At 45.9% G+C, this 16,852-nt stretch overlaps 2 protein-coding genes across 4 annotated transcripts in view; one reads left to right on the top strand and one right to left on the bottom strand.

Annotated features, from left to right (window-relative positions):
* SNAP47 (synaptosome associated protein 47) overlaps positions 1 to 16,603 on the bottom strand; it is a 33,463-nt gene extending 16,860 nt beyond the window's left edge. Inside the window, exons 1-3 of one of the 2 annotated variants that reach the window (XM_034759776.1) lie at positions 16,505 to 16,568; positions 13,748 to 13,808; positions 7,694 to 8,231 (exon numbers count right to left, since the gene is read on the bottom strand). In XM_034759776.1, coding sequence (XP_034615667.1) covers positions 7,694 to 8,193 — 500 coding nt within the window. In that variant the 5' untranslated portion in view covers positions 8,194 to 8,231; positions 13,748 to 13,808; positions 16,505 to 16,568. Of the gene's footprint in view, positions 1 to 7,693; positions 8,232 to 13,747; positions 13,809 to 16,504 lie in introns of both variants that reach the window. The other variant, XM_034759775.1, reaches the window with a different exon arrangement.
* Positions 16,604 to 16,729: 126 nt separating this feature from the next.
* JMJD4 (jumonji domain containing 4) overlaps positions 16,730 to 16,852 on the top strand; it is a 16,970-nt gene continuing 16,847 nt past the window's right edge. Inside the window, exon 1 of one of the 2 annotated variants that reach the window (XM_034759769.1) lies at positions 16,730 to 16,812. The gene's annotated coding sequence lies outside the window, so the exon portion shown is untranslated. The remainder of the gene's footprint in view (positions 16,813 to 16,852) is intronic. The other variant, XM_034759771.1, reaches the window with a different exon arrangement.

Here is a 16,852-nt window from a genome sequence, read left to right as displayed (position 1 = left end):
TTCACTTTCGAGCTTCATTAGAAATGGCTTTAGCAGATAAAGATAAGACAACTTAAAACAAACACCTTCACACAACAAATGCCAGGATAGAGCGTATTTACTTCTGTAAAAGCTCATTGAGAAATCTTGGCACAATAAAGTCCCCTGTATGAGTTTTCACGGTTTATGGGCATTTGTTGGAAAAGTTTGGCTTAATCCTGTTTGCATTTTCCATGCGCTAGAAAGGTACTATCCAATGCAATGATGCATCACGTTGGCACGATCTTACAAATAAGTAATTAAATGAGTATTAAAACTGTTCTACATGAGATTTTGAGACTTTAAGATCCTGTTTAGTTTGGCTGCAATCACAGAATTTAATCTCAAAAGGAAGCTATACCAAATACACTTTGTTCACGAGCCATCAAAGTTCTGTACAAGGTTCAAACAGGCCTGCTAAAAGAAATCCATCTACTTTGAAAAATAAAATTAAGAAAGGCCAAAAAGAAATCAAATTGGGAACAAGCCAGTGACTTTATAATAAAAGAGGAAAGCAGAATAAACTGCTTCAAGAGCCTACTTCCAACTACAATATGAATATCAGATATTTATGGCTCTGGAGCGGACGGCTGAGATCCCGTACTACTCCTAAAAATGATAGGCTGAGAGTGATGAAGCAGAAACTTTTAAAACAGAATTCTGAAGTGTCACGCTGTTGCTGCTTTAGGGCCCCATTCTGTAGCCACGAAGTTCAACTGCAGTTTCATGCACAGAGAAACTCTGAAAACCACCCCCTGTAAGCATGCACCATCTTCCCAGGCCAAAGCAGCATTATAGGCAGCAAAACCCTGGAGCAGTGGTTCTCAACCTGCAGCCCAATCAGCACAGAGCTGATACTACACCTCTACCCCGACCGATATAACACAAATTCGGATATAACGAGGTAAAGCAGCGCTCCGGGAGGGGGGTGGGGGAGCTGCGCACTCTGGCGGATCAAAGCAAGTTCGATATAACACGGTTTCACCTATAACGCGGTAAGATTTTTTGGGTCCCGAGGACAGCGTTATATCGAGGTAGAGGTGTACCTATATGGCCCACGTGACATCTTCAGGGCCACATAGGTAGCATTGTATGTGGTCCACAATAGTAAACAGGTTGAGAACCACTCCCCTGGAGTCAGTTGACCATGAGAAATTTAAAACAATCTTTTAAAGCATTAAAAGTAACTAACTAGAAACATGGGAACCAATTTACATGGTCTGTTTTCTATACAAAACACACTGTGATAGTATTCTCCACTTCGTTTTTACTGAGGTTTATCCTCCTCTCATCCACTTCCTTACCCACCATGAGGCAGTGACATTTTGGTTATGTTATCAGTCTGACTGATGACAAGATTTTGCAATTGCACAGATCCCTGAATGATCTTGCCAACTGTCCTTGGCTTCCATGAAGCTCACAGGTTGTGCAACAAATAGCAGGATCAGGGTCTTTGGTTGTAAACTCCCAAGGGCAGGGAACTTGTGTCATGTGTATCTAAAGCGGCTTGCACACCAATGACATTATGTCAGACTTATAAAACCGGATAAGTCTGTTTTTGTCTTTGACGATTCAGTCGCACCAGACTCAATTTTGCTCATTGACACATCCATGCAATTCCAGTTGAAAGCAACTGGAGGTGAGCTTGCACACGTGAGAGTAGGGTTGGGCACACTGTATATTAAGGTACACAGTACATTTAACATAATCATCCAAAACACTCCACAAGATAAGGTTATGCTGAGTTTTGAGCATTTAAAGATGTTAGTGTAATATAAAGGTTACACTTTTTGTATGTAATATTTAAATTTGTTTCTTAAATAAGGGGAAAATAGGGTAGCTCAGTGGTTTGAGCATTGGCCTGCTAAACCCAGGGTTGTGAGTTCAATCCTTGAGGGGGCCATTTAGGGAACTGAGATAAAAATCTGTCTGGGGATTGGTCCTGCTTTGAGCAGCGGGTTGGACTAGATGACCTCCTGAGGTCCCTTCCAACCCTGATATTCTGTGATTCTATGTTCTCTTGACTGATTTCACAGTGTACTCCTAGCATATACAAAATTTTTTTCCACAAATCAGGTATGTTACACATCTTTAATGGTTTGTTATTAGTATCAACTCCTTTGTCTTGACCCATCGACGAAGTAGCAAAAGACACCAGATTAACAGCCAATTTATAACGCACAGACTCCGTTCACGCAGCCTGGCTTGACCAGTGTCCACTGTATTTCCCAATCCCCCTGTGTACCATAGTAGGGGCTCAGACACAGATTCTCCTGCCTCTCAATTTAGGCATGTGTTTGAGGTTTTGGCCAGGCAAGGGTGCACTGCAACCATGCCTGCCCTCAGCCCCTCCCTCTGGAATTTGTTTGTGTTGGGCCCCACCCACTTGAGAAGCTTCCCAAATGCAAAGATTTTCTTCCTCCTGCCTTGAAGAGCGAGTTTTATCTTTACAAGCATAGCAGGAACAGCATCTTTCAATGGCGTGCTTTGGATTGGAAAGATCCCCTCGGACACCCCGCTCTCTGTTCCCAAAAGGTCAGCTGGGAGGACTCTCCCCTCCAGGAGATCTGACCCCCAGTTTTCCCTTAAAATCTGATCCACAGGTGAGGGGTCTGGCATTTCAGATGCAGATCCTTCCCCCCCTCCTGGGGAAAAGCCTCCCTACAAAAGGTGGGCAGACCCTCCTGTTCCCCCTCACCTTCTGTCTGGACTTCCTCTCTGGGCTCCCCTCTGGGGCAGACATTCCCCTGTGTCCCGCAAAAAGGACAGTGACCCGGATCCAGTCCTAGGCTCACAGTTACCAGCTATGACAGACCCTTCACTGGCCAGCAAAATCCGCCGTCCCTTTCACTTAGGTTGGGCTTGCTTCCAGCTACAGAGCCCCTGGGGTCTGTTCCCACCGCAGCCGTCGTCAGGACCCCAACTTCCATCTCCGGGATACACGTCTCTGTGCACCCCAGGGCAGGACCTGTCCCCTGCTGACCTGCAACTTTCTGGCAGTCAGCAGCTGGGAAGGCCTCCCTGTTACAAGGTGGAACATTCCCCCTCCCCCAGGGAGATGACAGGACAGGAATTGGCTCTATCCAGCCCTTCCCGCAGGGACCTGCATTGAGCCCCGGGGCTACAGGAACTGGTTACGACCATTATATGACATGGTACCACAAGATAGAAAGCTGTAACAAACAAGTATGGTGAAATTGCTGATTGGTATTCTGCTGTTGCCTGTTATTGCTAGCTTTGGATATTTTAGGATGAGAACGTCAGCAGATGTTCCATTGCAAGAATGGCATGATAACCAATTGGCACATATTGTAATAAGCTTGAGGTAAATGAAATAATAACCTATGGGAAGAAAGCACCCCAACACTATTATCATGAGGAAGTTAGGCTTTGGACAGAGAAGGCTGGACATCCTTATGAATATTCATGGAACCATAAAACCCTATAACAGGGCTAACCATGGCCTACACCAGGGGTCGGCAACCTTTTAGAAGTGGTGTACCGAGTCTTCATTTATTCACTCTGATTTATTTTAACGTTTTTTTGAAGGTGTCTTTCTATAAGTCTATAATATATAACTAAACTATTGTGGTATGTAAAGTAAATACGTTTTTTAAAATGTTTAAGAAGCTTCATTTAAAATTAAATTAAAATGCAGAGCCCCCCGGGACCGGTGGCCAGGACCCAGGCAGTGTGAGTGACACTGAAAATCAGCTTGCGTGCCGCCTTCAGCACGCGTGCCATAGGTTGCCTACCCTTAGCCTACACCATCACAATCTTCTTGGCAAGCCAGATATAGGACCACTCATGGATCACTTGTCTCACCTGTTCTAGGTCTCCGCAACAGATGGTGAGAGTATACAGCTACTCAGATGCTGGATATCTTGACTGTCCTGTATTACCTCTACCTAATTTGCTAGGTTGGAGAATCTGTGATTTTGCTAATTGTGCTAATAAAAACATTATAAGGTTAAGGGGCCTTTCCTAAGTGTGAGTGTCTCTCCTGCAGGGCTTTGGAGTGGAGCCCAGAGCTGGAGCGCGGAGCAGCTCCGGAGCAGCGGAGCTGCAGGTTTTTGCCTGGAGCTGGAGCGGAGCTGGAGCACAGCTCCAAAGCCCTGCTCCTGTGCACACCGGGGTTCTCATTCTAATTATTCTAATAATTCTGGGTCTGATTCGGCGGAAGATGTCTGCCAAACTTCACAATGTTAATTTGGGAATTCTACCCGGCTTAGAAGAGAAACTTTGCCTCAACCTTAACTATAAAACATTTGCTACTGCAAACTAGTAAAGGCAGTAAAAGCTGGTATAATACTTTGCAGTCCTCTGGGATATCCAATTGTAAGATCATGACAAAAATATACAAAATAGCATTTGGCAGGTAATTAACAAGGTTCTACAAAGCCATGCTTCCCAAGCCTTTATAGAAAAGAAATCATACTACACAAATATCAACCAGCTAGGAGCACAAGGGCAGTAAAATAACTCCCAAGTATAAAAATACACCCAAGACTGGATTATACTGCTGGAAGCCAAATGCTTCATGCACAGTCACAAGAAATTATTTTCTACGCAGGGGTAATTTATTCTATTGCCATTCTATCGCTTTCCGGTTGTAATAAGGCATCTATTATTGTGGTATATAATGGAGAGTCATTTGCTATCTTTCTTTCTTTTTTTTAATGCAATGAAGTCACCAGGATGAAATTTCCCCCTCTGCATAGGAGACCAGCACAAGATCGAGGCACCACTTAAGTCCCACAAAATTGGGAACTATCTTAATGGCTTATGTAGGATATTAGTGGTGCAAAGGCCTTGTGTGCTGGCCCTCTGCACAGAGGTGTATTTCACCCTATGCACATCACCATTTCAGTGCATGAGAAGTTGAGCTGTGGGCTGGCTCTTCTTCCCAGAAGGAGACACTGGTGCACTGGTCAACTCCTCTTGTAGGAAACTCAGGTGAGCCACGCATCAAGTTGACCAGTCTCCAAAGTGGTCTACGTTGGACATTACTTATGGCATTAGGCATCAATGACTGCTCTCGCATGAAGGCACCACCACAAAGCTGATGCTGCTCGTGCAGCCTACTAATCAAGTTGGCTAAAAAATATTTAAGGGGTTAATGAGAGAAACACATTAAGGACTCCTTCTGCACAACACTGAAAAATATCATGGGAAAGAAGATTACTGACAGATATTTCACTCACACACACCACACACTTCAAAAGAAGGCACTGGCTGAGGAGTTTAATGTGACTATTTCCCTGATCTATGCTAATTAAAGTAGGACTTTGGCACAATAGTTACAATAAAGTAAACTGATCAGTGTTCAAGTGCTATGAATTTGGTTTTTTTCCCCCTGTACAGCAGATGTGACTTCAGCTTAAGAGGAGAAAGCTGTCACCATCAGCTGTTTTAAAAATAAATTAAAAATCCAAACAAGTAAAGTGCAAAGTCAAAACACCTCATTAAGCTAATGATTTCTAGGTACAGTTTTAGGCTGTTTGCATGTCAGTTAATCCCTAGATGCAGTAGATAAATAGAATCTCAATTAGCATTTGTACAGTGTCTTCCTTTATTCTACCCATCTGTAAATCAAAGCATCTAACTTTCTTCAGTTCCATGAAGACAAACCATGCTTCCCTTAATCTAAATCAAATGCATCTTAATTTAAAACAAATGTCTCTTCCAAAAAAACCCAATGAATATTGACTTTCTGAATCGTTGTTTATTGACAGAGAACTTTAAAAGCTGCTACTGAAGTTTTCAATTTCCTTGGCTTTTCATTAAAGGGTGTAGAAAATATAATCAGAATCACTGTGAAATCAACAACACTTGCTCACAGATGTTATACCCACTGGAAAATAGAAACTTCTTTCAAAAGAAATTCGTTTGAACTTCTATCTGTCCCAGATCCCAGAAGGAACCTTACAGCTGCATATCTCTAACATATCTCTATATTACAATATACTTAGCTCTACAAGTCTACTTTATGCCACTGCTGGATTCTACTTGCAGCATCCAAACCCTTACAAAACGGATTACATTTGCCTTCCATCTTAGTAATTGTTAAAAGCCTTATAAAGACAAAATGTTCAAATTTAGGTGCTGAGCACCCGCTACTCTCACTGACTTCAATGTGAGATGTGGAAACTCAGCATCTCTGAAAAACAGGCTACTTATTTTAGGAGCCTAAATATGGCTTTAGGTGTATAACTCATATGAAAGGTTTGTCTTAAATGTTCTAAGAGGAAGCACATCGGTTTTCTGTTCCTTATAAGAAAAGAACTTTCTGCAGATACAGTTTAGCTGACATTTTGATCAACATGGCGCAAGACAAAACAGAACCCAGGAGCTCATTCTTCCACAGCTGTACTGATTCTGCTGGCATCTAATAGTAGTGAGCATATGTAATGAAAAGCAAGTGGTTGCACCATTTGAAAACATATGTAGAACAAGGAGGTGCCATTTCTACAGTCATTTCCCCAACTACAGCTGCACTAAGGCCAAAATTCTCCCATCCAAAATTGCAGGCTGCATGCTCAACACCTGTGCAGGGAGGGGAAAGGACACCTCCCCTCCTTAGCTGCCAAGCTCTCACATGTCCCCTCTGCAGTGAAAAGATCCATCTGGCAGTGGATTTTCCAGCTCTGCCTTGTACACCAGAAGTGGGCAAACTATGGCCCGCGGGACCGTCCTGCCCGGCCCCTGAGCTCATGGCCTGGGAGGCTTATGCCTGTCCCCACCCCGCCTGTCTCCCCTCCCCCACAGCCTCAGCTCACCACGCCTCCAGTGCTCTGGCCCGCAGCTCCTGCCAGGCAGCGTGGACCCGTGGCTGGCTCTGGCTGGGCGGTGGGGCTGCGAGCTCCTGCTGCTCTGAGCACCATGGTAAGGGGTAAGGGGTCCTGGGGGGAAGTCAGGGGACAGGGAGCAGTTGGATGGGGCGGAAGTTCTGGGTGGTGGTGGTCAGGGGAAGGGGAACAGGGGGGGTTGGATAGGCTTCGGAGGGGGCGGGGATGTGGATGGGGCAGTCAGGGGACATGGGGTTGGATAGGGGGTGGGGTCCTGGGGAGGCGGTTAGGGATGAGGGATCTCGGGAGGGTGAGGTCAGGGGACAAGGAGCAGGGGGGTTGGATGGGTTGGGGGTTCTGAGGGGGAAAGTCAGGGGGCGGGAAGTGGGAGGGGCGGATGTGGGTGGGGGCCAGGCTGTTTGGGGAAGCACAGCCTTCCCTACCAGGCCCTCCATACAGTTTCGCAACCCCGATGTGGCCCTCGGGCCACCCCTGCCGTATACACTAGAGCACAGGGAGAAGAACTGAGCTCAGTGCAGTGGTTACGCAGCTCCTGAACAGACCCCTCCCTTACAGAGTAAAACCACAGCAGGGTTCTTCACGTGCACGGAGGAGGGGGTAAAATTTACCCCAACTGAAAATTAGTTTGGAGTGTTCTCATCCTAGCCCGTGGAGAGGATTATCGACATCATAAAACCACTAGGCCTTCTGACATACTCAACACTCCCTAATTAACACAAAACTGGAAGAATAACGCATTGCAACTTGAAAAAAGGTGCATGGAAGGGAGTCACATGAGTACTGAATGTGAAAATCTTACAGTAAGGTTTCAGACATATTCAATATGAACTATCAATTACTGTTCAGCTCCAGTTATGCTACTGTACCTGTCTGTTACATCCATTTCAGAGTCAATCTTGTTCAGTCCTTTCATGATGTTATCAAACTGTTCACCCTGATAGTGGAGCACCTTTGTTGTATCCTCCATACGTTTCTGGGATGCAGACAGTAAACCAGTCAGTTCTTTCCCTTTCGTCGTGTGCAGAGAATCTGCCTGAGCTCCAGCCCCTGGACACGACAACAGCTGCTCCCTCCAGAAGTGCTCCAGGATGTTGAAGACCACATTTCTGTTGGGCTGGAGGGAACTGAACCAGTGCTTGGTGTTTTCCTTCTCCAGAATTGTGAGGGAGCTGAATATTAAACTGGAGGACTCCTTCTTGATCTCACTGATGCTGGAAAGATGGAAGCTGACCAGAAGCTCTCCGGTCTTGTCAGCTGTAAACCTGACCACAATAGGAGTCAGTGAGAGTCTGCCAGAGACCCATCGTTTCTCAGTGTTTAAGTAATAGGAACAGGGCCACGCATGGATACATATGTCCACATTCATTAGCTCGCTGTTAGGATCCTCTTCTACAGTGATGTCACCTTCAAAGTGAGAAAAAGAAAACAAGTAAACAAGGCAGAAAAATACATCTGAGGTGATTCTTGTAAGTTAGGGTGCACAGATCTAGGATGTCCCCATAGACTCCATACTGGTGGGTAACTGATCTGAGGCACCAGCCATCTTTCAATGTTGCCACTAGGTCATCTCAGGTATGCAGGTAACCAAGGTTTGGCTGCTGTGAGCTTTAGGGAGTGGGATTGGCCACCTCTTCTGATCCATCTCCAATTTCACCTTGAAAAGACTCTTTTCAAAAAAAGGTATTTTATTATTGTTTCCTCTGACAGCAACTCTAGCCTTAATAATAATAATTAATGGAGATATCCCATCTCCTAGAACTGGAAAGGACCTTGAAAGGTCATCGAGTCCAGCCCCCTGACTTCACTAGCAGGACCAAGTACTGATTTTGCCCCAGATCCCCAAGTGGCCCCCTCAAGGATTGAACTCACAACCCTAGGTTTAGCAGGCCAATGCTCAAACCACTGAGCTATCTCTCCCCCCAAGCCTTCCCCAGCCTCTCCTCCCCGTTCCCAAATGATCACGTTTCACTGAAATACTTTTGTGTATTTATGATATTTGAATCATTAGTATCTGGTTGTATTTTGATAATCTGTAGTGCTGTGGTTGGGGTGGTGCTTTATAAATAAAATACATTTATATACATGCTTTATTCAGCATATTTTTTTAAACATGTACCAAAATAGAGTATAGTTAGTGAAAAATCCCATCTTTGTAAAAACAGCCCAGGCTTTCATCTGTATGTCCCTTTCCATACACATCAGTGAATAAATTATTGTAAACACCACAGAAGGCATTAGCTGCCTATTCGCCATGTCTCAAAGTGCTACCCAGGGGCATAAGGTTAAGAGAAGCAGAAATGATTTCTGTTACTCTAAGCACAAGAGACAACTTGTTTGATTTACCAAAAGATACCAATGCAGCCCTCTACACGTTATAGAATTCTTCACTGTTTAGCTTGAACATTGTATAGCTCTTTAAAAAACGTCTTTGGGGAAACATAAGCAAGTGGCCCTACCAGCCTGCTCCTACCACAATACACTTTGGCTTCTATGCAGCACATCTCATGCCATGCCTGGAGTTTCCTTTATTGTTGACTTAAACACCCGGAGCTCAACTGTTCCTATGCGACCCCTATGTCCCTAGTTCCCTTAGCCCAGAGATGAGCAAACTACAGCCAGTGGGTCACATCCGGCCCCCCAGCTGATTTAATCCAGCCCTTGAGCTCCTGCTGGGAAGTGGGGTCTGGGGCTTGCCCCACTCCGCGCAGCTCCCAGAAGCAGCGGCATGCACCCCCCCTCCCCCCGTCCTGCCAGCTCCTACGTTTAGGGGCAGCCAAGGGGCTCCGCGTGCTGCCCCTGCCCCAAGTGCTGCCCCTGCATCTCCCCTTGGCCAGGAACTGCAGCCTATGGGAGCTGCAGGGGCGGTGCCTGTGGGCTGGGCAGTGCGCAGAGCCGCCTGGCTGTGCCTCCTCATAGGAGCCAGAGAGGGGACATGCCGCTGCTTCTGGGAGCTGCTTGAGGTAAGAGCCACCCAGAGCCTGCACTCTTGAACCCCTCCCATGCCCCAACAACCTGCCCCAGTCCTGGTCCCCCTCCCACACTCTGAACTCCTCGTTCCTGGCCCCACTCCCGAGCCCATACCCCCAGCCACAGCCCTCACCCCCAATTCCGTGAGCATTCATGGCCCGCCATACAATTTCCATACCCGGATGTGGCCCTCGGGCCAAAAAGTTTGCCCACTCCTGCCTTAGCCTACAGGGACATTTAACCTAAACCTTTTATAAACTGAGTTAGAGAGAGCAGGAGCCACCTGGTCTGACTGCCAGGATGAGTCATCTAAACAGCTCTGCATCTTTGCACAAGGTTCTAGAACCTGACACCCATTACACAACACACTTGCTTGTCATGAGCATAAAAGGAATGACTTGACCTTGATCACATCTACACCTGTCAGGCTTTTCTCTGAATCTGGTCAGTAAATAACTGGCAGAAAGTGATTTTTTCCAGCGCTTTTATGTTCTCCATGAAACCGGAGAGGACCAAGAGACTAATACAGACGTCATTATGATGCCTACAATTTATTCTATGCAATAATAAAATTATAATAAACCACACTTAAATTTATCCTGCTGGAATACAAAAGCCAAGCACACCGAGTTGAAAAGATGCCACTCTGGCCCTCAAAGAGCTCAGGACTGGGGGGCAAAGCTGTTAAACAAAATGTGACAGAATGTAGTTGCTGTAGCAGCTTTGCCTCCTGAACACGCCTATGGACTAAAGGCAGGCAACACTAAGGGGCAGAGGTGTGGGAAGAGGCTCTGAGGAGGAGACATGAGGGGACCCAACAATGTTCCAATACGTGAGGAGTACCACAAAACGTTTTAACTGCAGAATTTGGGACTACGGTAATATCACTTGACCTGTGGGTCCAGTGACTACCCAAACTTCACTGGCAGTTTATGATGTCAGAATAGCAAGAATCATCATCAATTTTATGGTGCTATCTGTAAGTCCAGCCAAGGACTCTGATTAAATCGTGTCCCTGAAGAATGGTTTGTTCATGTCCAAAACTCCAAGTTGGAATCGTAACTTTAGTGCACACGTGTTTGGAGGAAAAGGAGAGAGGGAGAGAAGAACATAGCTTCCAAAAATCCACTTGGACCATCTCCTGCTCCCATAGTCCTCTGCTGCTTTTTTTTGTCCTGTGACCCACCTTGTTCCTCTTTAAATTTCTTTCATTCCCCCAGAATTTTAATGCTCAAATGGTATGAGTTTGTACATTCCACAAGTTCTATAACAGCCACATTGTGTTCCTTACTTATATTACTTCTTGTGAGCAGGGACTGAATAATAGCGATTTAAATACTCATGTATTAATTATCTTATTGAAGTCTGATGTATCATAACAAAAATTACAGATCCTCCGGGTTGCAACACAGGCTTAAGGAACTATGGTACTTTATTTGCTGTAAGCAATGAAAGGTTCGGTTATTTACACTGGGTAGCCTCCAAAATCAGATTAATCTAGACAGCAATTTATGCTGTGACACTAATGACTGGTTTGATTTCAACTGTGATCTGCTTCCCCTTGTGAGAATTTTCAGGAATTCTAATACGAGACAAAAAGTTAACCATCTTCTTGCTTTGAATGTCATCAGTCTGATTCTCCTATGGCCCGCATGCTACAACTAGTCACCAGATCTTGTATATATACCTAAGCACATACTGTACATTCATATACACCCCTGGCATGGACATTCCTACCTGTGGATCTAAACCTTGGTTACTCACACTACTAATCACATTTATATCATCGGGCCTATTTGCATAAGGACTACTCACACAGGGCCAGATTCTGACACACTCAAGTTTAGTACCTTACTCCACAGGTGGCCACACTGAAAACAACGTGAGTAAGGGCACCGGCATCCAGCCCATAGCAGATGTTTGCAAGATGTATGTTTGGAATTGTAACCGTTTGTCCTAGCAGGATTACAATCCTACACACACATCACAGTATCTCCTTTACAACAACTTCAAGTCAGCTACTTTTGGGGCCGAGGCCAAAATAAACAAGAAAATCCAGTAAATATAGGGAGGGTTAGCCAGCAGACCAATCACAAGGCTGAAAACTAGGAGCAATGTCTTCTAGCTAGCTATGCCACCGATTTGCTGTGTGACTTGAACAAGTTGCTAAAACATTTTGCCTCCGTTTCTCCACCTATAAATTGGTGATATTTCTCTACTTCACAAGAGTACTGTGAGGCTTAGAAAGAATTATCTCAAGAAATTTTTTATTTACTATTGTTATATCTAATACATTAGATTTATACCTGAAAGGTTTGAAGAGAGAAAAAACACCAACGTATTTATCGGTTTTTTTAGTTTGTTTACCCTGGGCATGACACCACTTTGTGCTTAGTCAATTTTATTGTTTCCTATGTGTAGGTAGTCATTTTCTTTTGTTTGTGAGGGTCTTTCGCACAGAAAGATGGATGAGAAAAATATTTTTTAAAGAACAGTGACGTGTGACTGTAAAACTACAAAAATTAGCAGGGATACCCCAGAGCAGGTGCAGCACCTAACACTAAGGCTAGGTCTACACTACCCGCCTGAATCGGCAGGTAGAAATCGACCTCTCGGGGATCGATTTATCGCGTCCCGTTGGGACGCAACAATCGATCCCCAAATCGACGCTCTTACTGCACCTGCGAAGGTGGGAGTAAGGACCGTCGACGGGAAGCCGCAGAGGTCGATTTTGCCGCCGTCCCTACAGCGGGGTAAGTCGGACGCGATATGTCGAATTCAGCTACGCTATTCGCATAGCTGAATTTGCATATCTTAAATCGACCCCCCCCGTAGTGAAGACCTGCCCTAACGGTTTTGCCAGTACAGTTAAATCAGCAAAACCCTCAAGATGTGGAAGCAGTTCTACCAATATAGAAGTATTTATACTGGTATAGATTACGTTTGTTTGGGGGAACAGACGGTATGCTAGTATAAGCACAGATATAACATTATGTTGGTTCCCTTAAGTTAGTTAAACAAAACAAAAACAGTAACACCCCCTAACTGACTGGTATAACTTAAGTGTAAACCAGGCCTAACTTTTTGAAATTGACTAGATTTCAAATTGATTGTATACCCTTAATGACAGTTTGAACAACAATTTAAAGACAAAGACATGGTTTTACCCTCTGTATTACTATTTATTTAAATGACTGAGACTATTTACCATTCTGGCATTCACCTGTAAGTACTTATTTTAAAAAATTAAAATAAATAAAATAGTTACACAGTACTTAGCTTCTGCCCCCAAAAATATTAACAATCATATCAGAGAGACAAGGTAGGTGAAGTAATATCTTTTAGCGGACCAAAGTCTAGAAGACATAACAATATTAATAAAATATATTACCTCAGCCACCTTGTCTACCACAAATATTAATACACTTCTCACAACACCTCCGTTAAGTAAGGGGATATCAGCCCTATTTTACAGATGAGGAAACCGAGGTACAGAACCATTAAGAGACTTGCCCAAGATCACCTAGGAAGTTTGTGGCAGAGCCTGAAAAATAACCAAGGTTTTCCAACTCCCAGCCCTGTGCCCTACCCACTGGAACAAGCTGTTTCTCAGTTGTCAGGCCCGGTTAGTAATAATGCATCCTCCTACTGTTTGGTATGGCCCTTCTTCGCATTCTGTCTATACGAACGTAAGGATAGTTTTGAATAGAGCAACTGACTCTAAATTTTTGCCAGATCTCAGACTGGACATGAACCACTTCTAGGGTTTGGGAACAAGTCCATAAGACCATCCTTCCTCTCACTGTAAACATCCAATAGCTTCCCATTCAAACAACATTTTCTCCCAGATCCTATACATAATTAAACTAAAATCTCTGATGCAACCTTAACTATGGTCTTTCAACCGTGCCACCATAACTGGAATAATAAATATTATATATCAAGTTATTTACCTCTGTCTGCAGATTCAGGATTCTCAGGCAGCCTCAGGGTTGCTATCTTTGTAAGTTTGTCCTTTGTATTCAAGACAGCAAGTTAGTTTCTGTTATTGTTTTCTCTTTCTATTTCTTAATGCCCAAAGCAAAAAACAAATGAACTGTGGAAAGGGCAAAATCCTACTACACCTGATACCAAAAAGAAAAAGTCTAATGATAAATGCTTACTAGTATCTTTATTCTTTAACTCTTGACATCAGGCAGACACCTGACGATACTCCTCTCTCTCGCCAATAGAAGAAAACAATCAGTTACTGGGGATTTACATATGCTATGTATTCTTGGGTCACATGACTTTTGACTCATTGAGGGCTATACATTTTTCACCTTGCTAGTCAGTTTCTCTCTGTGACTGACGACAGAATGCACCAGCAAGGATCTATTACTAATGGTGACTTTGGAAACTGTAATTTTCCACAGCTATTGCATACGCATTTTCCCCATAATATGCTTAATATTAATCATCTTCGTTCGATAGCAGGCTTTGTCGTCTCAGAGGATCCCAACGTGCTTTAGCAATGTAAATGGTATATAAACTAGTGAGTCAGGAATCATTTCATTCAACAATGAAGCCACCAACCGCACAGAATGTGGCCACTATTTAATAGCACACAATATTACATAACAGTTGAAGCCAAGACTTCAAGAAGCCGGATTAGCAAAGGATGACAGACCTGCCCTCCCCCGCAAAAAAAAAAACCCCAAAAAAAGAGAGCAAGGGATGGAATGCTGGAGGGGAAGGAATTAAACATATTTAAACATACTGTTCTAGCCATAAACTGTTTACAGTGGCTATGCCAGTGGTGAGCTGTGATTACTTCTCAGAGCTAAGAGCCAGCCAGATACTCCACCTGGTAGGACCAGAAGCAGCCAAAACAGAGACTGGAGAAAACAGAGCCCAGCCAAGGCCACCCTTGTCCTGGCACTCCCCTACATCCAGAACTGTGCAGCAGAGACAAACCCCTCATTGACACCCCCACTCTCTCTCTCTCTAGGGGGGCCCTAAGACCCAAGCAGTGCCTGCCCTCCCCCAACCATGTGGGTTGCAGAGAGGACTCAGGAGCCAGCCGGAGAAGCAGCCAAAGCAGGGACATTTTGACATTGCTGTCAAAACCATTGACTATTCTGACTTACTCTGCCCTGTGCAGAGGGTCTGTTTGCTTCCCCCTCTTCTTCCCTCGCAGGCCTGGTCTACACTGAAGTTGGGACAGCTTAACTCCATCGCTCAGGGCTGTGAAAAATGTCACACTCTGTGCAATGTAGTTAAGCCAACCTAAGCCCCTGTGTAGATACTATTAGGTCAGGGGTGGATGACCTACAGCCCGCAGGCTGGATCGGGCCCATTGGTTAATTTCATCCGGCCCACGGCCCCCTCCTCCCCCCGGTCCCCCAGAATCCAGCTGTGTTTGTTTCTCACACTGTATTTGTTAGTGTCTTGTCACTCTAGTTTTAAATATCCCAAGCAATGATACTTCTTTTACTCAGGGAGAATATTCCACAGCCTGACACATCCCACTGTTAGGAACCTTTGCTTGGATTCAGAATACGTCCCCCCACCCCACCTCTTTTAATTTCATTACTCCGAGTTATATCCCTGAGTATCAAACTAAATTCCATTCCACCCTCATGTTTTAACCCTTTAAATATCTGTACATCATCATGTCTCTCCCCAATCCTTTAATCACCACTTAATCAAGTCACATCTTTCACTCTTGCAATCTTTCCTGGCCCCCCAATTAGTTTTGTTGTTCTTTTCTGAACTCCTACCAATGTGTCAATATTTTTCTAGGATTGTAGCACCCAGAACTGAATGTGATATTCCAGATGCAGTTGCACAAGACCTGTGTGGTAGGATACCGGACTGGGAGCCAAGAGACCTGGATTCTATTTCTGGCTCTGCCACCAATATTACTGTGTAGTCTTAGGCAGGTCCCTTAACCTCTCTCTGACTCAGTTTCTGCTGAGATGATGAAGATGAGGAGATGCTCCCTCTTTTGTAAAATGCATTGAGATCATCACCTGAAAAGCATTATGTAAGTGACAAGTGTTTCTAATTTTTCCCAGTCTGTGACATCATGCTTCTACACATGCGGTTACATCACACTGTTAACTCCTGCATAGTTTAGCATCCACTTTCCACGTGCCTTCCCCCAGCGTTAGAGCATCCCACTCTTCTTTCTCCCACTGAATGTCTTTCTCAGGAATCCCCCCCCCCAAAGAATTAGCTGCATTTTCCAAGAGGACTAATCTTCAGTTGCCCACTGATATTTCAAACCCCTCTTGGTTCCGCTATTTCGCTTCTGGCTTCACTGATGTTTGAAGCTTCTGCCCAGGTTAGGATCATGGACAGGCTCTTCGGAAATGCTTCATACTGACCCCACATCCAGCATTGCCCCTGCCACGCCCCCGGGGCCTGCCACCCCCCGCCGCCCTATGCAACGGCCCCCACGCCTAGGGGGCCCCCACCCCACGCCTAGGGGGGCCCACGCCTAGGGGGGCCCCCACGTCCCGCAGCGGCCTCCTGGCCTAAGGGCCCCCCCCCGCAGCGGCCCCCACGCCTGGGGGCACCCCACACCCGCTGCCCCCCGACAGGAAGTGCCCCCCCGGCTGCCCGCCAGTGGCCCCAGCAGGGGCCTGTGCGCTCCCCTCTGGCAAAGCGGCCGTGGGGGGAGGGGGAACACCGCCCATCCCCCACGCCGGGCAGGAACCACTCACCTCCCCCAGGAGAAGGGGCCGGGTTCTACTCAGCCCAACTACGCCGCTGCTGCGCTCCGCGCCTGCGCCCGCCGCGAACGTCCATTGGCCGAGCCGGCCCCACCCCGTCCTCTCCGATTTCTCTCCGCCCGTGAACGTGCGGCCCCGCGCCCAGGTTCCGGCCCCCCCGAGACCCGCTCGCCAGGCGCAGGCGCAGCCCGGGTTCCCCGCCCGAGCCTTCCTTCCCCCTCCCCCTCCTCGCCTGCTCCGCGAGCCGGGTCACGGGTGCGTGCGTCGCCATAATGCGTCCGGGTAGCGGCGAGCCCAGGGTGCGTGACCGGTCGGTCCCCCCCCCCCCCCCCCCCCCCC

This window comes from Trachemys scripta, chromosome 2 (genome assembly GCF_013100865.1).
Source record: "Trachemys scripta elegans isolate TJP31775 chromosome 2, CAS_Tse_1.0, whole genome shotgun sequence".
NCBI lineage: Eukaryota > Metazoa > Chordata > Testudines > Emydidae > Trachemys > Trachemys scripta.
Note: the sequence above shows the minus strand (reverse complement) of the source record. Positions and strands in the feature narration are given on the sequence as shown.